The following is a 25,804-nucleotide window of genomic DNA, read 5'->3' as shown; positions in this document are numbered from 1 at the left end:
CCGCCCGAATGCAACTGAGATAGGCGCCAACGCCACCCGCGACCCCAAAAGGTACAAGAGGTAGAAAATGGATGGAGGGATGATTTATCACATTTTGGAATTTGGTTAAGGCCCTGTGATGAGGTGGCGACTTATCCAGGGTGTTCCCCGCCTTCCGCCCGAATGCAGCTGAGATAGGCGCCAGCGACCACTAAAGGGACAAGCGGTAGAAAATGGATGAATGGATGGGTGATTCATCACATTTTGGAATTTGGTTTAGGCCCTGTGATGAGGTGGAGACTTGTCCAGGGTGTTCCCCGCCTTCCGCCCGAATGCAGCTGAGATAGGCGCCAGCGACCCCAAATGGGACAAGTGGTAGAAAATGGATGAATGGATGGATGATTCATCACATTTTGGAATTTGGTTTAAGCCCTGTGATGAGGTGGCGACTTGTCCAGGGTGTTCCCCGCCTTCCGCCCGAATGCAGCTGAGATAGGCTCCAGCACCCACGCCCTGCGACCCCAAAAGGGACAAGCGGTAGAAAATGGATGGATGGATGATTTATCACATTTTGGATTTTGGTTAAGGCCCTGTGATGAAGAGGCGACTTGTCCAGGGTGTTCCCCGCCTTACGCCCGAATGCAGCTGAGATAGGCTCCAGCACCCACACCCTGCGACCCCAAAAGGGACAAGCGGTAGAAAATGGATGGATGGATGATTTATCACATTTTGGATTTTGGTTAAGGCCCTGTGATGAAGTGGCGACTTGTCCAGGGTGTTCCCCGCCTTACGCCCGAATGCAGCTGAGATAGGCACCAGCGACCCCCCGCCACCCCAAAAGGGACAATCGGTAGAAAATACGGATGGATGATTTATCACATTTTGGAATGTAGTTAAGGCCCTGTGATGAGGTGGTGACTTGTTCAGGGTGTACACCGCCTTCCGTCCGAATGCAGCTGAGATAGGCGCCAGCGACCCCAAAAGGGACAAGCAGTAGAAAATGGATGAATGGATGGGTGATTTATCACATTTTAGAATTTAGTTAAGGCCCTGTGATGAGGTGGCCACTTGTCCAGGGTGTACACCGCCTTCCGCCCGAATGCAGCTGAGATAGGCGCCAACGACCCCAAAAGGGACAAGCGGTAGAAAATGGATGAATGGATGGGTGATTTATCACATTTTGGAATTTGGTTTAGGCCCTGTGATGAGATGGCGACTTGTCCAGGGTGTACACCGCCTTCCGCCCGAATGCAGCTGAGATAGGCTCCAGCAACCCCCTGTGTCCCCAAAAGGGACAAGCGGTAGAAAATGGATGAATGGATGGATGATTTATCACATTTTGGAATGTAGTTAAGGCCCTGTGATGAGGTGGAGACTTGTCCAGGCTGTTCCCCCCCTTCCACCCGAATGCAGCTGAGATAGGCTCCAGCACCCACCCCCTGCAACCCCAAAAGGGACAAGCGGTAGAAAATGGATGGATGGATGATTTATCACATTTTGGAATTTGGTTAAGACCCTGTGATGAGGTGACGTCTTGTCCAGGGTGTTCCCCGCCTTCCGCCCGAATGCAGCTGAGATAGGCGCCAGCGACCCCAAAAGGGACAAGCGGTAGAAATGGATGGATGGATTGTAGCTGAGATAGGTGCCAGCGCCCCCCGCGACCCCAAAAGGGAATAAGCGGTAGAAAATGGATGGAAAAATGGACGGATGATTTATCACATTTTAGAATTTAGTTAAGGCCCTGTGATGAGGTGGCCACTTGTCCATGATGTACACCGCCTTTCGCCTGAATGCAGCTGAGATAGGCGCCAGCGACCCCAAAAGGGACAAGCGGTAGAAAATGGATGAATGGATGGATGATTTATCACATTTTGGAATGTAGTTAAGGCCCTGTGATGAGGTGGCGACTTGTCCAGGGTGTACACCGCCTTCCGCCCGAATGCAGCTGAGATAGGCGCTAGCAACCCCAAAAGGGACAAGCGGTAAAAAATGGATGAATGGATGGATGATTTATCACATTTTGGAATGTAGTTAAGGCCCTGTGATGAGGTGGCGACTTGTCCAGGGTGTTCCCCGCCTTCCACCCGAATGCAGCTGAGATAGGCGCCAGCGACCCCCTGCGACCCCAAAAGGGACAAGCGGTAGAAAATGGATGGATGGATAATTTATCACATTTTGGATTTTGGTTAAGAGCCTGTGATGAGGTGACGTCTTGTCCAGGGTGTATCCCGCCTTCCGCCCGAATGCAGCTGAGATAGGCTCCAGCGACCCCAAAAGGGACGAGCGGTAGAAAATGGATGAATGGATGGGTGATTTATCACATTTTGGAATTTTGTTTAGGCCCTGTGATGAGGTGGCGACTTGTCCAGGGTGTACACCGCCTTCCGCCCGAATGCAGCTAAGATGGGCGCCAGCGACCCCCCGCCACCCCAAAAGGGAAAATCGGTAGAAAATGGATGGATGGATGGATGATTTATCACATTTTGGAATGTAGTTAAGGCCCTGTGATGAGGTGGCGACTTGTCCAGGGTGTACATCGCCTTCCGCCCGAATGCAGCTGAGATAGTCCCCCGCCACCCCAAAAGGGACAAGCGGTAGAAAATGGATGTACACATACACTGTACACACTTATGCACTCATGTACAGTATAAGTGCCAATGTTGCCTTTTAAGCTCCTCCCCTTGCAGAACAAAACAACAACTTCTGCGTCACAAATTAACTTCAGTGACTTAAGGGAAGAAACAAAAAAAAACCCTGTAAATTTCCTCTTCATCATCCGCAAGAATGTCTGATTTAATTCTGGTCTAGACCTCGCGCATTTATTAGACGTCTGTTTTTATTAAGGCCAGACGCCGTAGATCCCATTATTTGACTGACAGTGAGTTTTGCCGTGAGTTAGGCAATAATGAAAGCAGAAATGGTTGGTTGAAAAGACATCAGGAACATAGAAATATTACAACTATGATGGCAAACGTACGTCAGCGCCACCTTACTATCAGTCTGTGTGAGATCCACAGGGCTTTGGTTTACAATTCCTCCTCGCCTTTTTATCTCTTATCTAAAGATTTCAGCGCAAAGAAAGGTTCCGCTCGGAAAGATGGTGGAATTCTTTAAATGTTTGCGGCACTATCTGATAAGGAGGAATTCAGCGTGACCCTCGAGGAGGCACTTCTCCTTTTTGTAAACGCTGAATGGCCGTTTCTCCGTGAAGCAACTCTCTTCACCGGCGGTATCCCAGATCTAAGATCTTCTCCGCCTCACATGTTTCTGTTTTTTTACAAACTGGAACTGCCAGCCCAGGCTTTTGACGGATTGCCCAACATCGGTTCCACATTAAAAATTGCATAAACCGGAGCAATTTACTCCCACTTGTTTAAAACCCCCCCCGGTTGCGGTCCCTGTTTTTGAAGTGCACATTTGAAATGAGGAGGCTCTCGAATTCATTCTACTGCTTGTCCTATTCTGGGTCACAGGTCACCTGGAGTCTAAACCCCAGCCGAGACCAGACCTGGGCAATTATTTTGACTCGGGGGCAACATTTGGAGAAAAAAATGTGTATATCTACTTTTAAGAACAATAATAAAAAACCTCACAGTAATGTCTGATTGAATGCTAGTTCCGGGAGGAACTCAAAGTAAAGCCGCTGCTCCTCCACATGGAGAGGAGCCAGATGAGGTGGTTCGGGCATCTGGTCAGGATGCCACCCGAATGCCTCCCTAGGGAGGTGTTTAGGGCACGTCCAACCGGTAGGAGGCCACGTGGAAGACCCAGGACACGTTGGGAAGACTATGTCTCCCGGCTGGCCTGGGAACGCCTCGGGATCCCCCGGGAAGAACTAGACAAAATGGCTGGGGAGAGGGAAGTCTGGGCTTCCCTGCTTAGGCTGTTGCTCCGGCGACCCGACCTCGGATAAGCGGAAGAAGATGGATGGGATGGATGGATATATGGTGATAATCGAGTATACATTCTCACGCGGTTCTTGAACTCACCGTAGTGTGGACTGTGACGCAACGGTTTGTTTACATGTAAAATCTTCCACTCCTTTGTCTCATTTTGTCCACCAAACATTCTATACTGTGCGTGAATGCACAAAGGTGAGTTTTGTTGATGTTAATCAGGCATATTTGGTCAGCGCATGACTGCAAGCTAATCTATGCTAACATGCTATTTAGGCTAGCTGTATGTACATATTGCATCATAATGCTTTACTTTGTAGGTATATTTGAGCTCATTTAATATCCTTCACTTTTATCCTCGTATATAATTTAGTTTTGCATGTCTCAGAACACATTATCTGTCATCATTATTATATTGTGTCACGTATGGGTCGCATGGCGATTGCAGGATTTTTGTTCTCCCAGGATGCAAAGGACGAAAAACGTACAGGACTTGCAGGTAGCAACTTGATTTAATAACAAAATAACAATACTGGTACAAAAAACAGAAAACAAACCGACTGGATGAGGTCCTGCGATGAAGTGGCGACTTGTCCAGGTGTACCCCGCCTTCCGCCCGATTGTAGCTGAGATAGGCGCCAGCGCCCCCCGCGACCCCGAAAGGGAATAAGCGGTAGAAAATGGATGGATGGATGGATGGATGAGGTGCCGAGTGCACCGGAAGCTAAGGCTAACACTTAGCACAGACGTGATACTTAGCAGGGGCTAGAAGGCAAGTGAAGTGAAGTGTGAAGTGAATTATATTTATATAGCGCTTTTCTCTAGTGACTCAAAGCGCTTTACATAATGAAACCCAATATCTAAGTTACATTTAAACCAGTGTGGGTGGCACTGGGAGCAGGTGGGTAAAGTGTCTTGCCCATGGACACAACGGCAGTGACTAGGATGGCGGAAGCGGGGATCGAACCTGCAACCCCTCAAGTTGCTGGCACAGCCACTCTACCAACCGAGCTATACCGCCCAAGAATAAACTTACGTGGCAGTCGCGTGACGCAAAAACAAAGAAGCCAGACCGACTGAACGGCAAAGGCAGGCTTAAATAATAACGTCAGTGATGACAAACAGGTGTGCGTCGGGAGCACAAGCGGCAGGTGAAAGTAATAAGTTGCTACGGTAACAAACGGGAACTAAACGGAGTCCGAGACTAACAGAAAAACACCAATGACCCGAAAAACCCAAACAGAATATGATCTGCGCCGCGGATCATAACATATTGGCTGCATTTCTGATAGTTGTTTGTCTGCCATGTTGTTCCAGACCACAGCAAACATGACCTAGCTTGCCAACGATTGTAATAAATCTATTAAAAGAAGACAGCCTGCCGTTTCCTTTAACTTGGACACACACATCTATACCTTTGGCCATTAAAAGCTAGTCATTTCCAGGATTGATTGATTGATACTTTTATTAGTAGATTGCACAGTACAGTACATATTCCGTACAATTGACCACTAAATGGTAACACCTCAATAAGTTTTTCAACATGTTTAAGTCGGGTCTACGTAAATCAATTCATGGTAAAGTTTTTCTATACCAGGAGTAGGGAACCTCTGGCTCTTGATGACTGCATCTGGCTCTCAGATAAATCTTAGCTGACATTGCTTAACACGATAAGTAATGAATAATTCCGCTGGTAATCACAGTGTTGAAAATAACGTTCAAAATATAAAACATTCTCATGGATTTTAATCAATCCATCCGTTTTGTACCGCACCTGTTCAAAAAGTCGCATTACTGGTAAGAAGTATTTGATTTATTATTGGTTAGCTTCAGAATAACAATGTTATTAAAAATAAGAGACTTACTATACTCTAAAAATGTTGGGCTTACTTAAAAATGCACGCAAAATATTATATGGCTCTCACGGAAATAAATGTTTTTAAATATTTGGCTTTCATGGCTCTCTCAGCCAAAAAGGTTCCCGACCCCTGTTCTATAAGACTAGATATCAGGGATGTCCAAAGTGTGGCCCGGGTTCCATTTGCGGCCCGCAGTTAATCGTTTACCGGCCCGCCACACATTCTGCAAAAACTGCAAAAATAAAAAAAACATTTTAAAAAAGTGGAATGAGGTAAATAAATAAATAAATAAATGGGTTGTACTTGTATAGCGCTTTTCTACCTTCAAGGTACTCAAAGCGCTTTGACACTACTTCCACATTCACACACTGATGGAGGGAGCTGCCATGCAAGGCGATAACCAGCACCCATCAGGAGCAAGGGTGGAGTGTCTTGCTCAGGACACAACGAGGTTGGTACTAGGTGGGAATTGAACCAGGGACCCTCGGGTTGCGCACGGCCACTCTGCCACTGCGCCATGCCGTAAATCTTGTGAGAAGAAGTGGCAATGTTGACACAAAGCTCGGTTGGTAGAGTGGCCGTGCCAGCAACTTGAGGGTTGCAGGTTCGATTCCCGCTTCCGCCATCCTAGTCACTGCCGTTGTGTCCTTGGGCAAGACACTTTGCCCACCTGCTCCCAGTGCCACCCACACTGGTTTAATTGTAACTTAGATATCGGGTTTCACTATGTAAAGCGCTTTGAGTCTCTAGAGAAAAGCGCTATATAAATATAATTCACTTCACTTCACAAAGCTGCAATGCAGGCAGTTTTTTTTCCTTTTGTCTTTATTTTCTTTTTTCCATTGCTCAAAAAAAAAAGGACAAAAAAATTTATGTTACGATGAATTATTACTTAAAAATTATCACTTTAAAATGTTTTATTTGGAAAAAATATTACATATGTTGTGTGGTTGCCATATAAAAACATCATAGTTTGGACAAAAAGAGCATAAAACAAACTAAATAATAGTTCAAACCTAAAATCGACAGATATATCGGAAGTTGATCTTGAAATTTAAGTGTTATATTGGAACATTATCAACAAACCTATGTAAGCGTCAATATATACCTTGATGGTGCAGAAAAAAGACCATGTATTTTTTTAACCGATTTCCGAACTCCAAATGGGTGAATTTTGGCAAATTAAACGCCTTTCTGTTTATCGGTCTTTTAGCGATGACGTCACCGAGGTAACACGCCCGCCGTATTCATTTTCACATTACAAACACCGGGTCTCAGCTCTGTTATTTTGACTATTTTTTGGAACCTTGGAGACATCATGCCTCGTCGGTGTGTTGTCGGAGGTTGTAACAACACTAACAGGGAGGGATTCAAGTTGCACCACTGGCAAGAAATCTGCCGCCAGACCCCCATTGAATGTACCAGAGTGTCTTGACATTTGACCGGCGATGCTAAGACAGACATGGCACAGAGATGTATGGATAACCTGCAGATGCATTTGCAACGATTAAGTCAACGAAATCACAAAGGTGAGTTTTGTTGACGTTGTTGACTTATGTGCTAATCAGACATATTTGGTCGCGGCGTGACTGCCAGCTAATCGATGCTAACATGCTATGCTAATCGATGCTAACATGCTATCTACGCTAGCTGTATGTACATTTGAAACTAGATACCCACATTTAATGCGAAACAAACACTTACCAATCGACGGATTTAAGTTGCTCCAGTGTCACAAGATGCGAAAGTCCTGATTGTTTGGTCCGCACATTTTACCGGCGATGCTAATAAGGCAGCCATGCTATGGGCCACTTCATTAAGTACACCCATGCTATGGCCGAATAGCGTCAATAGCTATTCGCTCAATAGCTTCAATTTCTTCTTCAATTTCATTTTCGCTATCTGCCTCCATACTCCGACCATCTGTTTCAATACATGCGTAATCTGTTGAATCGCTTAAGCCGCTGAAATCCGAGTCTGAATCCGAGCTAATGTCGCTATATCTTACTGTGGTAACCGCCATGTTGTTTGTATTGGCAGCACTGTATGACGTCACAGGGAAATGGATAGTGGTTTCGAAGATAGCGAAAATAAGGCACTTTAAAGCTTTATTTAGGGATATTCCGGGACCGGTAACATTTGGAAAAAAACTTCAAAAAATACAACAAGCCACTGGGAACTGATTTTTATTGTTTTTAACCCTTTTCAAATTGTGATAATGTTCCCCTTTAAAAGTAAAAAAAAAAAAAACTAATAAAAATTTATCACTTTATGAGTGGGGAACCTTTCGGATCTGAAATATATTTAGTAGGCTTTTATTTAACTTTTCACTGTGATTACTCAAAAATATTAAATAATTAAAATCAATGGTGTCCTGCATTATTGATCTTCGAGGGCTTTAATTGCTAAATAAAGGAACTCTCCTGAAGGAATCAATAAAGTACTATCTATCCATCTAAATACTGCATATTTCAGTTTTACTATAAAAACAAAGTTGTCTTTGACAGAAAAGGCATCAAACTTTATTTGTTTTACTTTATATCAACCTCAAGTTGATATAGAGATTTACTGTAAACATTAAATAAAAAATAATACTAATAATTTGACTTATTTTTAACATTTTAGTGACTAAGACCCTCTATGCTCCCCAGCAGCCATAAGGATAAAAAAAAAATGCATATATTTTGTTGTGGTTTGAAAATGAAAAATATCAAAATGGCCCCCGCATGCTTAAAGTCCTACTGAAAGCCACTACTATCCACCACACAGTCTGATAGTTTATATATCAATGATGAAATATTAACATTGCAACACATGCCAATACGGCCTTTTTAGTTTACCAAATTGTAATTTTAAATTTCCCAGGAGTTTTTTCTTGAAAACGTCGCGTAATGATGACGTGTACGCTTGACGTCACAGACTGTTAGGGAATATGAGCGCTGCACACACACACAGCTAAAAGTCGTCTGCTTTAATCCAGAATTACTCAGTATTTTGGACATCTGTGTTGCTGAATATATTGCAATTGGTTCGATTAATATTGGAGAAGTCATAGTAGAAAGATGGAGTTGGGAAGGTTTAGCCTTTAGCCACACAAACACACGGTGATTCCTTGTTTAAAATTCACGGAGGTGGAACTTTACTATGGATCACAGCGAACATGGATCCCGACCGAATGTCAACCAGCAGGTTTTGGTGAGAAAATTGTGGTAAAAAGTCGCTTCTTACCGGAGATCAGCTGAGCTTGTGCCGTCCATAAAGCTGCCGTCAACATTGGCGTGAAGACACCCGACTATCAGGTACTATGTGAATTCTCCCTGCCCACTGGGTGTGAGTTTTCCTTGCCCTTTTGTGGGTTCTTCCGAGGATGTTGTAGTCGAAATGATTTGTGCAGTCCTTTGAGACATTTGTGATTTGGGGCTATATAAATAAACATTGATTGATTGATTGATTGATACTATTAAACTCACTAAAACACTAGCAACACAACAGAGAGATAAGGGATTTCCCAGAATTATCCTAGTAAATGTGTCTAAAAACATCGGAATCCGTCCCAATGCAATCGCATTTTTTATTTTTATTTTTTTTCTAGTCCGTCGCTATCAATATCCTCAAACACAAATCTTTCATCCTTGCTCAAATTAATGGGGAAATTGTCATTTTCTCGGCCCGAATACCTCTTCTTGTTGGAGGCTCCCATTAAAATTAATGTGAAGATGTGAGGAGCCATTCGTCTGCGACTTCCGGTACAGGCAGGGCTTTTCTGTTAGCACCGAAAGTTGCCAACTTTATGGTGGATGTTCTCTACTAAATCCTTTCAGCAAAAATATGGCAATATCGCGAAATGATCAAGTATGACACATAGAACGGAGCTGCTATCCCCGTTTGAATACAAAAATCTCATTTCAGTAGGCCTTAAAATTTTTACGTGTGCGACCTTCTGTGGAAAAAGTTTGGACACCCCTGAACTAAATATTATATACTATATTATAAAGGAGTTATTTTAAATTTCTACATTTCTGTCAACAAAGATTTGCTTCAGCCTGCGACACAAGTAATTTTGATAGTAGGCTATTATAGCTAATATAGACACTTAAATCATGCGTTGTCTTCATTATAAAGCTTTTTATTTTTTGCAGCTGCAGACAGATTTGTTTTAAGTATTTTTGGTCCAATATGGGTCGTTCAACATTTTGGGTTGTAAAAAAAACGCAGTAAAAAAATGCCTGAAAGTATCCAAATCCACGCCTTAATCCCCTGACAGGTTGCGTTGAATTCTCAATGGAACAATTCGCTCCTTTCAGTTGCCATCTTCCTGCACGCATTCCTCCTTCGCTCTGCCACGCTGCCATTGTCGGTGTCAAGCCGCCGACGCGCGTTGGAAAATGTACGAGCGCGTACAAAATAAAAGCACAACGCGCGTGCGCGTAAGCAAGACACGCTGTTTCGGCTGGCCTCAGGTTAGTTTTATTTTGAAAATCCGCAGCGGAAGCCGCGCTTGTGTAGTCTGTCAGGCTTGACTGTCGTGGCTGTGTTCAGCATCTCGCCCTGGTCGGGGCCCACAGAGCGCGCAGTATGGATGCGTTACGCACGACGCACGATGATCTCCTGACACGACCATCTGACGGCCGCAGGAACATCAACAGCGCATGAAATAATCATTTTATTTTCTGAAGAAGAGACGACTCCACCGTTTGTGTGTTTTAAATCCATTTCCGGAGTGTTTACTTGTGGATATTTGTCCTTCATGGCCATGGGAGACGCAGTGTTCCTCGACAGGCAACATTCCCACCTTGTAAGTTTTTCTTTGCATTTCTAATTAGTCGTGCACCTCAAGGTGACGTAATGTTGCCCCTCATTTTTTTTTTCATTTAATTATTAGCACACGTGTATTGTTTTTTTTTTTTTGATGCGCATGCGTCACCCACACCGTGTTTGTGGTGGAATGCTTCAAGTGTCATGTGGCGCGTAATATACACACACATATATGTATACATGTATATATATATATATATAGATATATATATATACATATATACATGTATATACATATATATTTAAGTATATACATGTGTATTTTTACATATATACACACACACACCTATATATATATATATATATATATATATATATATAATGCTTCAAGTGTCATGAGGCGCGTAATATACATATATATACATATATATGTATTTACATATATATTTAAATATATACGTTTAAATGTACATATATACATATATATACACATATATATATATATATATATATATATATATACATGTATATATACATACACACATATATATATACATATACATATATATACACACACACATATATATATACATATACATATATATACACACATATACATACACATATATATACACATATAAATACACATATATATATACATATACATATATACATACACATATATATACACATATAAATACACATATGTACATATACATATATACATACACATACATATATATATATATATATATATATATATATATATATACATACATATATATATATATATACATACATACATACTCAAATACACATACATAAATATATATATACATATATATATATATAATGTATATATGTATAATATACACACACACATATATATATAATGTATTTATGTATGTATGTATATGTATATATATATGTGTATGTATATATATATATATATATATATATATGTATGTATATATGTGTATGTATATATATGTATTTGTATATATATATATATATATATATATATATATATATATATATATATATATATATATATATACATATATATATACACACAATGCTTCAAGTGTCATGTGGCGCGTAGCAACACAAACTTTTTCTACTGAGGACCCTCCATCCATCCATCCATTTTCTACAACTTATTCCCTTTTTGGGGTTGCGGGGGGCGCTGGCGCCTATCTCAGCTACAACTGGGCAGAAGGCGGGGTGCACCCTGGACAAGTCGCCACCTCACCGCAGGGCCAACACAGATAGACAGACAACATTCACACACTAGGGACCATTTAGTGTTGCCAATCAACCTGAGAAAAATTTAACCATGCAGGGGCCGTTTTGATATTTTTCATTTTCAAACCATAACAAAATATATGGATTTTTAAAAATGATTTGACTTTTATGGGTCCCGGGGACCATAAAGGGTGTCAGTTTTTAAAATGTTAAAAATAAGTCAAATTTTTATTATTTTTTATTTAACGCCTACAGTAAATATCTATATCAACTTGAAAAAAAAAGGTTTTATGGCTTTCCTGTCAAAAAACATATTTGTTTTTTTTTTTAATAGTAAAACTGAAATATGCAGTATTTAGTAATTAGAGCCCTAAAATATCAATAATGCAGGACACCATTGATTTTAATTCTTTATTATTTTTTAATAATCACAGTGAAAAGATAAATAATATACAACTAAATATATTTGAGATCCAAAAGGTGCCCCACTCAGAAAGTGATACATTTTATTATTATTATTTTATTAACTTTCAACACTTAAGTCATGAAATCAACTTCAGATATATCCGTCAATTTTACGTTTTAACTATTATTTTGTTTGTCTTATGCTCTTTTGTCAAAGAAAACTTTGTTTTTTTTACGGCAACTGCACAATATATGCAATATTTACCACATAAAACATTTCAAAGTGAAATATTTGAACTAATTGGAGCTTTGAAAATAATTCATCATAACATGGATTTTTTGGGTGATTTTTTTTTTGGAGCAATGGCAAAAAAATTAAAAATAAATGATTGATTGAAACTTTTATTAGTAGATTGCACAGTACAGTACATATTCTGTACAATTGACCACTAAATGGTAACACCCCAATAAGTTTTTCAACACGTTAATCAATTCATGGTAAAGATGTTTTTTACATGGTAAAATAAAGACAAAAGAAAGAAAAAAACAGCCTGCATGGCAGCTTTGTGTCAATATTTCAACTTTTTCTCCATAGATTTCACCTCATTCCAATATTTTTAATGTTCTGTTTTATTTTTGCAATAGCATTTCCAGAATACAATTAGCTGCGGTCCGCAAAAGGCCCCCGGGCCGCACTTTGGACACCCCTGGCTTACGCGCACCTTTCCTGCTGTCAAGCGAGTGACATTTACTCTAAAAAAAGGCCAAGTGGAGCCGCAGAACAAGTTGTGGTGTTTTGAAAAAAAAGATGAGGGCAAAACAAGCAAAGTGGGTCATGGCCGGTGAGCTCATTTGAAAGGTGCGGGCGGAGGAGAGAGAATCTCACCAAGGATCTGGCACTCTACTTTTTAGGGCTTCCACATGGTTCTTTACGAGGCTTACTTGAAGTTAAAGGACTACTGAAAGCCACTACTAGCGACCACGCAGTCTAATAGTTTATATATCAATGATGAAATATTAACATTGCAACACATGCCAATACCAATAAATTGCAATTTTAAATTTCGCGCTAAGTATCCTGTTGAAAACGTCGCGGTATGACGTGACGTCGCGGATTGTAGCGGACATTTTGATCCATCACCGATCCCAGCTATAAGTCGTCTGCTTTAATCGCATAATTCCACAGTATTCTGGACAATCTGTGATGCCGAATCTTTTGCAATTTGTTCAATGAATAATGGAGACATCAAAGAAGAAAGGTGTAGGTGGGAAGCGGTGTATTGCGGCCGCCTTTAGAAACACAAACACAGCCGGTGTTTCCTTCTTTACATTCCCGAAAGATGACGGTGAAGCTTTACTACAGAGCGGTCAAGCGAACATGGTTCCCTACCACGGTTGACATGTGGTAGAAATGAGCGGATGTCGTCGTTCCTCCTGCAGCTGCGACTCTCTTGCCTCCTCCCACCGGCCGACCCCGACCGTCGGATGTTTACACCGTGGAGTATGCAAAACATTAAAAAAAATCTCAGCCCGGCCCCAATGGCTGCCTTCGCGTAGTCGAGAAAAGTGGCTTCCCTCGGAGACCACACCTGTGGCCACACCCCTCCGACTTTCAGGCTGTACAGGTATGACCATATAATCTCACTAAAACACTACTAACACAATAAGCAGATAGGAGATTTTCCAGAATTATCCTAGTAAATTTGTCTAATAAGGGACGGCGTGGCGCAGTGGCAGAGTGGCCGTGCGCAAACCGAGGGTCACTGGTTCAAATCCCACCTAGAACCAACCTCGTCACGTCCGTTGTGTCCTGAGCAAGACACTTCACCCTTGCTCCTGATGGGTGCTGGTTGGCGCCTTGCATGGCAGCTCCCTCCATCAGTGTGTGAATGTGTGTGTGAATGGGTAAATGTGGAAGTAGTGTCAAAGCGCTTTGAGTACCTTGAAGGTAGAAAAGCGCTATACAAGTACAACCCATTTATCATTTATTTATTTAATAACATCTGAATCGCTCTGCCGTCTAGTTTTTTGTTTTTCCTTTTTTTTTTTCCCCCAGTCCTTCACTCTCAATTTCCTCATCCACGAATCTTTCATCCTCGCTCAAATTAATGGGGAAATTGCCGCTTTCTCGGTCCGAATCGCTCTGGCTGCTGGTGGCCATGATTGTAAACAATGTTCAGATGTGAGGAGCTCCACAACCCGTGACGTCACGCGCACATCGTCTGCTACTTCCGGTACAGGCAAGGCTTTTTAATTAGCGACCAAAACTTGCAAACTTTATCGTCGATGTTCTCTACTAAATCCTTTCAGCAAAAATATGGCGATATCGCAAAATGATCAAGTACGACACATAGAATGGACCTGCTATCCCCGTTTAAATAAGAGGTGTGGTGAGATTGTCCTCTGCATTTGACCCATCCCCTTAATCCACCCCCTGGGAGGAGAAGGGAGTAGTGAGCAGCAGCGGTGGCCTCGCTCGGGAATCATTTTAGTGATTTAACCCCAGGCCCTGCGATGAGGGTGTACCCTGCCTTCCGCCCCATTGTAGCGAAGATAGTTTCCAGCGCCACCCGCAACCCCGAAGGGAATAAGCGGTAGAAAAATGGATGGATGGGCGTAATGGAACGACCTCACAACAAGCTTGAAAAGTCTAACAGATTACTCCTCATTCACAATTGAAGTTAAAAAGGGGCTTTGGAGCAATCAAAGCTGCTCACACGGTCAATAAGGTGGCCACTATGTTTGACAGATCAATCAATCAATCAATCAATCAATCAATGTTTACTTATATAGCCCTAAATCACTAGTGTCTCAAAGGGCTGCACAAACCACTACGACATCCTCGGTAGGCCCACATAAGGGCAAGGAAAACTCACACCCAGTGGGACGTCGGTGACAATGATGACTATGAGAACCTTGGAGAGGAGGAAAGCAATGGATGTCGAGCGGGTCTAACATGATACTGTGAAAGTTCAATCCATAATGGATCCAACACAGTCGAGAGAGTCCAGTCCAAAGCGGATCCAACACAGCAGCGAGAGTCCCGTTCACAGCGGAGCCAGCAGGAAACCATCCCAAGCGGAGGCGGATCAGCAGCGCAGAGGTGTCCCCAGCCGATACACAGGCGAGCAGTACATGGCCACCGGATCGGACCGGACCCCCTCCACAAGGGAGAGTGGGACATAGGAGAAAAAGAAATAGACTCCCTTTTTAGACCAGTTGATCTGCCGATCAACTTAATGTGTATTATATTTATCCATGACAGCATTTGTGTTGTAAATTGTGAGGTGTGTCTGTTAAAATCATGGTAGTTTTTAACCCCTGACCCTGCGATGAGGTGGCGACTTGCCCAGGGTGTACGCCGCCTTCCGCCCCATTGTAGCTGAGATAGGCTCCAGCGCCACCCGCAACCCCGAATGGAATAAGCGGTAGAAAATAGATGGATGGATGGATGGATGGAATGGAACGACCTCACAACAAGCATGAAAAGTCTAACAGATTACTCTTCATTCACAATTGAAGTTAAAAAGTGGCTTTGGAGCAATCAAAGCTGCTCACACGGTCAATAAGGTGGCCACTATGTTTGACAGATCAACTTAATGTGTATTATATTTATCCATGACTGCATTTTTGTTGTAAATTGTGAGGTGTGTCTGTTAAAATCATGGTTGTTTTTAACCCCCGACCCTGTCATGAGGTGGCGACTTCCCCAGGGTGTACGCCGCCTTCCGCCCCATTGTAGCTGAGATAGGCTCCGAATGGAATAAGCGGTAGAAAACAGATGGAAGAATGGATGGAATGGAACGACCTCACAACAAGCTTGAAAAGTCTAACAGATTACTCTTCATCCACAATTGAAGTTAAAAAGTGGCTTTGGAGCAATCAAAGCTGCTCACACGGTCAATAAGGTGGCCACTATGTTTGACAGATCAACTTAATGTGTATTATATTTATCCATGACAGCATTTTTGTTGTAAATTGTGAGGTGTGTCTGTTAAAATCATGGTACTTTTTAACCCCTGACCCTGCGATGAGGTGGCGACTTGCCTAGGGTGTACGCCGCCTTCCGCCCCATTGTAGCTGAGATAGGCTCCAGCGCCACCCGCAACCGCGAATGGAATAAGCGGTAGAAAACAGATCGATGGATGGATGGAATGGAACAACCTCACAACAAGCTTGAAAAGTCTAACATTGAAGTTAAAAAGTGGCTTTGGAGCAATCAAGGCTGCTCACACGGTCAATAAGGTGGCCACTATGTTTGACAGATCAACTTAATGTGTATTATATTTACCCATGACAGCATTTTTGTTGTAAATTGTGAGGTGTGTCTGTTAAAATCTTGGTTGTTTTTAACCCCTGACCCTGCGATGAGGTGGCGACTTGCCTAGGGTGTACCCTGCCTTCCGCCCTATTGTAGCTGAGATAGGCTCCAGCGCCACCCGCAACCGCGAATGGAGTAAGCGGTAGAAAACAGTTGGAAGAATGGATGGAATGGAACGACCTCACAATAAGCTTGAAAAGTCTAACAGATGACTTCATTCACAATTGAAGTTAAAAAGTGGCTTTGGAGCAATCAAGGCTGCTCACACGGTCAATAAGGTGGCCACTATGTTTGACAGATCAACTTAATGTGTATTATATTCATCCATGACAGCATTTTTGTTGTAAATTGTGAGGTGTGTCTGTTAAAATCATGGTAGTTTTTAACCCCCGACCCTGCGATGAGGTGGCGACTTGCCCAGGGTGTACGCCGCCTTCCGCCCCATTGTAGCTGAGATAAGCTCCGAATGGAATAAGTGGTAGAAAACAGATGGATGGATGGATGGAATGGAACAACCTCACAACAAGCTTGAAAAGTCTAACATTGAAGTTAAAAAGTGGCTTTGGAGCAATCAAGGCTGCTCACACGGTCAATAAGGTGGCCACTATGTTTGGCAGATCAACTTAATGTGTATTATATTTATCCATGACAGCATTTTTGTTGTAAATTGTGAGGTGTGTCTGTTAAAATCATGGTAGTTTTTAACCCCTGACCCTGCGATCAGGTGGCGACTTGCCCAGGGTGTACGCCGCCTTCCGCCCCAATGTAACTGAGATAGGCTCCGAATGGAATAAGCGGTAGAAAACAGATGGAAGAATGGATGGAATGGAACGACCTCACAACAAGCTTGAAAAGTCTAACAGATGACTCTTCATTCACAATTGAAGTTAAAAAGTGGTTTTGGAGCAATCAAAGCTGCTCACACGGTCAATAAGGTGGCCACTATGTTTGACAGATCAACTTAATGTGTATTATATTTATCCATGACAGCATTTTTGTTGTAAATTGTGAGGTGTGTCTGTTAAAATCATGGTAGTTTTTAACCCCCGACCCTGCGATCAGGTGGCGACTTGCCCAGGGTGTACGCCGCCTTCTGCCCCATTGTAGCTGAGATAGGCTCCGAATGGAATAAGCGGTAGAAAACAGATGGAAGAATGGATGGAATGGAACGACCTCACAATAAGCTTGAAAAGTCTAACATACTACTTTTCATTCACAATTGAAGTTAAAAAGGGGCTTTGGAGCAATCAAAGCTGCTCACACGGTGAATAAGGTGGCCACTATGTTTGACAGATCAACTTAATGTGTATTATATTTATCCATGACAGCATTTTTGTTGTATATTGTGAGGTGTGTGTCTGTTAAAATCATGGTTGTTTTTAACCCTGTGATGAGGTGGCCTCTTGTCCAGGGTGTACACCGCCTTCGGCCCGAACGCAGCCTTTTTTATTGAGACAAATATTATTTATGTATTTAATATTTGTTTGCTTACTATGGTATAATATTTATCTATTCACCGTTCTGTTACAGAGAACAAGGAAATTGGATAAAATTTCTACGGTATGAAAAGGGGTTAGGATTAAATAAGATCTGCTTCTTCCTACTCCTTTTCGGACGTGCTGTAGTGAAACTGTGTGATGCATTACTTTGTATGGTATGCATGTTACAAATAAAGTGAATCTGAACAGAACTGATGTAATCATAGTAGTATCGACTAGATACGCTGTTGTACTTGGTATCATTACAGCGGATGTTAGGTGTAGATCCACCCATGGCATTTGTTTACATTCAGGCACGCTAGCTTTTGTTAGCGGTGGCGCCGGTGAGCTATTGTATCTTCCTTTTGATGTGTAGTGAAGCATGTTTAGCTGTTCCTCGTCCTGCAGGGATGATACTTGTAAGAAACTTACTTTGTCGCCATGGAAACCAGGAATAGTGATTTAGAAGTAGCTAAAACATTGCCGACTGCGGATAGATGTCAGCTGCTAGCTAGCTAGCCATGTCTTAAAGCACCTTTTCCTGAGGGCGTTTCAGTGTTATAACTTCACCTTTATCGTTAGTTTTTAGGCCAAAATGCGTCCGTTTTCCCTTTTCTGTCTACACACTGTGTCTGCTTCTAAGTACTTAGTGATTGTGCGCTGCCGAACATGCTGCCCCGCTCATAAAACCATCAATGTCATCAAGTGACGACACGCCATAATGCACGGGAACCAGTACTTTTCTAACAGAGTATAGTACCTTTAGTATAGTTTTTGATTCGTTAGTACCACGATACTATACTAGAACTGGTATAACATAAAACCCTAATCCCTAGTTTATTGTACTCAAAAAATTTGCAAAATCAAAAACTACTATCTGTTATTGGAATCCTGTTTGCCCTCCAAATCCTTCTGTGTTCAAGGAATTATTTGTAACATTAACAAAAACTAAAAAGTATATTTTGATGGAAAAAAAGAACTGATCTAATCACTCTAGTAATTTTCAAGCGTTGACCAGTCCGCAGCTACAGAAAGGTTGGGGACCCCTGAGCTAGGGGGACTAAAAAAAAATCAGAGTTAGTGATCTCCATCGAAAAGCATTAATCGGCAATGGCGATAACATATTTTTTCAACATACGGATTGGTGGCCGATTTGTCGGGACATCCCAAAAACATTCAAAAATAAGAAAAAGAATCCACAGAAAAATACAAAATATAGAGAACGTGCGGAAAAAATAAGTATTTGCTTGTTGGTAAAACAAAAGTAGCGAACAGGAGGAAAATTGGATGAATGAATTATGTTTGTTTATAACGGAAGTCACTCCTTCTTTTTGTACTTCAATTTACGTTATGTGTTTTGCATTTCAAAATAAATGATTCCGATTTAAGGTGCGATGCATGAAAACGCACGTCATAAGGGGATCATTTATTTTCACGACTCATGTGCACAGTAACATTATAATCCGAATTATGATCAGATTAAACAAAAGCAAAACATTATATGTTATGTGTGTGTAAAACAATGCATAAATATTTTCGTGTTCACTGGCCCGTGACATTTTTACACTGGACTGTTTTGTCAAAACGGGCCACGACACAATTTGATCACTCGTTAAAGTCAGACAGAAAAAGACTTTGAAGAAACAAAACAAAGCATTATTTTAATCTAATCGTGACAAGTAACAACAGCTTTAGTTTTGACTTTGTCTGAATAAAAACATATCGCGATTATGTTCGCATTTACTGTAAATTATATATTCATCGCTTTTCAAAAGCCAAATGATGATACTTTTGGAAGGCGATGTCGGGGGGTGTGGAGAGTTTTATACACAATAACTTTGTGGACATAATTCAAAATATGCCCGTGCAGCACAATTTACAGCAGAACACATCCGGTACATATTATCTCCACCACGAGGAAGTCTGTTAAATGTAGATTAAAATGATCATAGTTTCCATTTAACTCTTCACTTCCTGTACCGCCTCGCTCGCCACAAACAATACACTTTGCCCCGTTGCGAAATTCGTCCTGGAGTTGCAATCGGTGCAAAAAAACAACAAAAAAACGATTGGCAGTTTACATGCGCTAAAAATTGTATTTGCGTAAACGGTTTCGTTCTAAAGAGACACTCACTCAGCGAGCCATGATTCCATTTCAATATTCCTCGTTACATGTAGGAAGGTGCCTGTCTGGCCAGAACATCGGCTCCAATTTGGAGGCGAACTGCAACGAACACATTGTCTATCCACAGTGTGAAGCCGCTTCGAAGATAAATATCCTCACCGCCAAAATACTTCTAAGTAGCAAAGATGGTAAACATGCTACACACGGACTAGGAAGACACAAGAAACTACCGCTAGAGCTTCAAAATAAAGTAGGGGTGATCGATCCGGATGTCGATACTATAAATACCTAGCGTGCATGAATGATACTGAAGTGATTAGATTGATATTTATCTATTTTTTTTTTTTTATTATTACAAAATATTTGGCTATGAATACAGGAAAGCTTCAAGAAAAAACATGATTTAAATAGCTAACAGCACTTTTTATTTATTTATTTATTTATTTTAGTTATTATGCTTTGCTACTCTATTTTGTAAAAAAAAAAAAAATGCATGTAGCATTGAAGACCACACATTTAGAATAGAATAGAATAGAAAGTACTTTATTGATCCCTCAGGGAAATTCAGCACCACAGTTCGCTCACAATAGACAATAATAATAATAAATAATATATATAATATGTGAATAATATAAATATATTCTACTTTTAAGTTATTCTACATTTAATACATCATCTGATGAAGAACAACACTAGCAAATGTTAAACCTAATAAGATGGGCTTTATAAAAAAGTATTATCGCGATTACTTCCGTACTTGCGATAAAACATTTCCTGTTCTATAATCTATCATCAGTGTATCAGATCGGTACCTGGAATCAGATAGAATCTAAAGGCAAAAAAAAAAAAATATGTAATCTGTAAAGGAAGCCTAAAATGTTCAAAATGCGTTTCAACTTGTATGGATTCCTCATTTATCACTCAGCACTTATATCAGGTCTGGGCAATTATTTGGACTTGGGAGCCACATTTAGAGAAAAAAAATGTGTTTGGGGGCCGGTGTATCTATTTTTAGGGACACTACTAATAAACCTCACAATAATGTTGGAGTGAATGCTAAAAACGTTATGACAGACCGCCTTAAAAAAACGTAATGGAATTTTACATTTTTCTATGAAGGATAAAACACTGAATATTGACAAAATATGAAGGTCACACCCCCTGTCCATCCACATATTTTACAATCAAGTGAAACGCAACAAACAGTGAAATATGAACGCGAAAGGTACGAAATAAACCCACCTACAATCTGATATATCACTAAGCTTTAGAACTTTGTTGTGAAAAACTCCTTCCGCGTCTGTGGAAACGCTTCCCGCCCACACTGCTTGATGCCTCGTCTGAGCTGCTGTGACTTACATTATCATAGTAACTAATTAGATGACCATAGTAACTAATTAGATGACCATAGTATCTAATTAGATGACCATAGTATCTAATTAGATGACCATAGTAACTAATTAGATGACCATAGTAACTAATTAGATGACCATAGTATCTAATTAGATGACCATAGTAACTAATTAGATGACCATAGTATCTAATTAGATGACCATAGTAACTAATTACATGACCATAGTAACTAATTACATGACCATAGTAACTAATTACATGACCATAGTAACTAATTAGATGACCATAGTATCTAATTAGATGACCATAGTATCTAATTAGATGACCATAGTAACTAATTAGATGACCATAGTATCTAATTAGATGACCATAGTAACTAATTAGATGACCATAGTATCTAATTAGATGACCATAGTAACTAATTAGATGACCATAGTATCTAATTAGATGACCATAGTAACTAATTAGATGACCATAGTATCTAATTAGATGACCATAGTAACTAATTACATGACCATAGTAACTAATTAGATTACCATAGTATCTAATTAGATGACCATAGTATCTAATTAGATGACCATAGTAACTAATTAGATGACCATAGTATCTAATTAGATGACCATAGTATCTAATTAGATGACCATAGTATCTAATTAGATGACCATAGTAACTAATTAGATGACCATAGTAACTAATTAGATGACCATAGTAACTAATTAGATGACCATAGTAACTAATTAGATGACCATAGTATCTAATTAGATGACCATAGTAACTAATTAGATGACCATAGTATCTAATTAGATGACCACAGTAACTAATTAGATGACCACAGTAACTAATTACATGACCATAGTAACTAATTAGATGACCATAGTAACTAATTACATGACCATAGTAACTAATTAGATGACCATAGTAACTAATTAGATGACCATAGTAACTAATTAGATGACCATAGTAACTAATTAGAAGACCATAGTAACTAATTAGAAGACCATAGTAACTAATTAGAACACCATAGTAACTAATTAGATGACCATAGTAACTAATTAGATGACCATAGTAACTAATTAGAAGACCATAGTAACTAATTACATGACCATAGTAACTAATTACATTACCATAGTAACTAATTAGATGACCATAGTAACTAATTACATGACCATAGTAACTAATTAGATGACCATAGTAACTAATTAGAAGACCATAGTAACTAATTAGAAGACCATAGTAACTAATTAGAAGACCATAGTAACTAATTACATGACCATAGTAACTAATTAGATGACCATAGTATCTAATTAGATGACCATAGTAACTAATTAGAATACCATAGTAACTAATTAGATGACCATAGTAACTAATTAGAAGACCATAGTAACTAATTACATGACCATAGTAACTAATTAGAAGACCATAGTAACTAATTAGATGACCATAGTAACTAATTAGAAGACCATAGTAACTAATTAGAACACCATAGTAACTAATTAGATGACCATAGTAACTAATTAGATGACCATAGTAACTAATTAGAAGACCATCGTAACTAATTAGATGACCATAGTAACTAATTAGATGACCATAGTAACTAATTAGATGACCATAGTAACTAATTAGAAGACCATAGTAACTAATTACATGACCATAGTAACTAATTACATTACCATAGTAACTAATTAGATGACCATAGTAACTAATTACATGACCATAGTAACTAATTAGATGACCATAGTAACTAATTAGAAGTCCATAGTAATTAATTAGATGACCATAGTAACTAATTAGATGACCATAGTAATTAATTAGAAGACCATAGTAACTAATTAGATGACCATAGTAACTAATTAGAAGACCATAGTAACTAATTACATGACCATAGTAACTAATTAGATGACCATAGTATCTAATTAGATGACCATAGTATCTAATTAGATGACCATAGTAACTAATTACATGACCACAGTAACTAATTACATGACCATAGTAACTAATTACATGACCATAGTAACTAATTAGATGACCATAGTAACTAATTAGATGACCAAAGTAACTAATTAGAAGACCATAGTAACTAATTATATGACCATAGTAACTAATTAGATGACCATAGTAACTAATTAGAAGACCATAGTAACTAATTAGATGACCATAGTAACTAATTAGATGACCATAGTAACTAATTAGAAGACCATAGTAACTAATTAGATGACCATAGTAACTAATTACATGACCATAGTAACTAATTATATGACCATAGTAACTAATTAGATGACCATAGTAACTAATTACATGACCATAGTAACTAATTACATGACCATAGTAACTAATTACATGACCATAGTAACTAATTAGATGACCATAGTAACTAATTACATGACCATAGTAACTAATTAGATGACCATAGTAACTAATTAGATGACCATAGTAACTAATTAGGTGACCATAGTAACTAATTACATGACGATAGTAACTAATTAGATGACCATAGTAACTAATTAGATGACCATAGTAACTAATTACATGACCATAGTAACTAATTAGATGACCATAGTAACTAATTAGATGACCATAGTAACTGATTAGATGATCATAGTAACTAATTAGAAGACCATAGTAACTAATTACATGACCATAGTAACTAATTAGATGACCATAGTAACTAATTAGATGACCATAGTAACTAATTAGAAGACAATAGTAACTAATTAGATGACCATAGTAACTAATTAGATGACCATAGTAACTAATTACATGACCATAGTAACTAATTACATGACCATAGTAACTAATTACATGACCATAGTAACTAATTAGATGACCATAGTAACTAATTACATGACCATAGTAACTAATTAGATGACCATAGTAACTAATTACATGACCATAGTAACTAATTAGATGACAATAGTAACTAGTTACATGACCATAGTAACTAATTAGATGACCATAGTAACTAATTACATGACGATAGTAACTAATTACATGACGATAGTTACTAATTATATGACCATAGTAACTAATTACATGACGATAGTAACTAATTACATGCCGATAGTAATTAATTACATGATAGTAACTAATTACATGACCAGAGTAACTAATTAGATGACCATAGTAACTAATCATATGACGATAGTAACTAATTACATGACGATAGTAACTAATTACATGACCATAGTAACTAATTACATGACGATAGTAACTAATTACATGACCATAGTAACTAATTACATGACGATAGTAACTAATTACATGACGATAGTAACTAATTACATGACCATAGTAACTAATTACATGACCATAGTAACTAATTAGATGACCATAGTAACTAATTACATGACCATAGTAACTAATTACATCATCCATAAACGCTGATTCCAACCATTGAAATACTTAGTATAGTTGAAGACTTATGGTCATTAGAAAACATGAGTGCACATCATAATAGCAGCTACACTTTCCATCTTAAAGATGTAAAAAAAAATATTTAGAAATGTCCGGCGGGCCAGATTGAAAAGCTTAACAGCTTAACAGACCTGGCCTTAATTAGCCCAGGTCTGGTTTATATTGTAGGTTTTACAAAATAACTAAAACATTTTTTACTTACAAAACCCTCTCATGTTTGATATTATGTACTAGTGTTTATATGCATACCGTATTTTTCGGACAATAAGTTACAAGCTGGACGTAGTGAAATATGCAGCAGAAAACGACAAGAGGAAGCGACGCATACCTTTGGAGTTGGCAGAGTTGTTTAGAAGCGACATCGAGGAAGATTTATGGATTAGGAGTGAGAGATAGTTTGGTAAAGGTATAGCATGTTCTATATGTTATAGTTATTTGAATGACTCTTACCATAATATGTTAGGTTAACATAGCAGTTGCTTATTTATGCCTCATATAACCTACACTTATTCAGCCTGTTGTTCACTATTCTTTATTTATTTTAAATTGCCTTTCAAATGTCTATTCTTGCTGTTGGCTTTTATCAAATACATTTCCCCCCAAAATGCGACTTATACTACAGTTCGACGTATATATGTTTTTTTCCTTCTTTGTTATGCATTTTCGGCCGCTGCAACATATACTCCGAAACAATTTGTAATCACAAAAAATACGGTATTTGGTATGTGCTATGGTAATGTAACAGCGTTGTTAGCATGAGCTTATTTGCTAACACATTTGCGAGTGTCCGTGTTAGTATTATTAACTTACAATGACATACAGTAAACTCACCGTGGACTTATAGAGTCGGTTTAGCTGATTGGAGTCTTAGCTTCCGCAGTTAGTGGACCTATGACGATGACTTCTCTTTTGTCTGACGAGACGTTTTACTGCCGCGTCACGGACGCCGTTTGGAAACAATTAAGGTATGTAAATAA

General features: G+C 39.4%; 2 protein-coding genes across 4 annotated transcripts in view; one reads left to right on the top strand and one right to left on the bottom strand.

Annotated features, from left to right (window-relative positions):
• The window catches only part of LOC133544528 (rho GTPase-activating protein 6-like), a 194,760-nt gene that overhangs the window by 57,962 nt on the left and 110,994 nt on the right, over nt 1-25,804 (top strand). The window contains exon 1 of one of the 3 annotated variants that reach the window (XM_061889963.1): nt 10,279-10,529. The exons of the other annotated variants lie outside the window; for them this stretch is intronic. Within the exon in view, the coding sequence (XP_061745947.1) occupies nt 10,482-10,529 (48 nt within the window). The 5' untranslated portion in view covers nt 10,279-10,481. Of the gene's footprint in view, nt 1-10,278; nt 10,530-25,804 lie in introns of those variants that run through there. 3 annotated transcript variants of the gene reach the window in all.
• LOC133544529 (male-specific lethal 3 homolog) overlaps nt 1-25,804 on the bottom strand; it is a 256,717-nt gene that overhangs the window by 175,931 nt on the left and 54,982 nt on the right. The gene's annotated exons all lie outside the window — the stretch shown is intronic.

This window comes from Nerophis ophidion, linkage group LG27 (genome assembly GCF_033978795.1).
Source record: "Nerophis ophidion isolate RoL-2023_Sa linkage group LG27, RoL_Noph_v1.0, whole genome shotgun sequence".
In the NCBI taxonomy this organism is placed as follows: Eukaryota; Metazoa; Chordata; class Actinopteri; order Syngnathiformes; family Syngnathidae; genus Nerophis; species Nerophis ophidion.
This window is presented reverse-complemented; position numbering and strand designations above follow the sequence as displayed.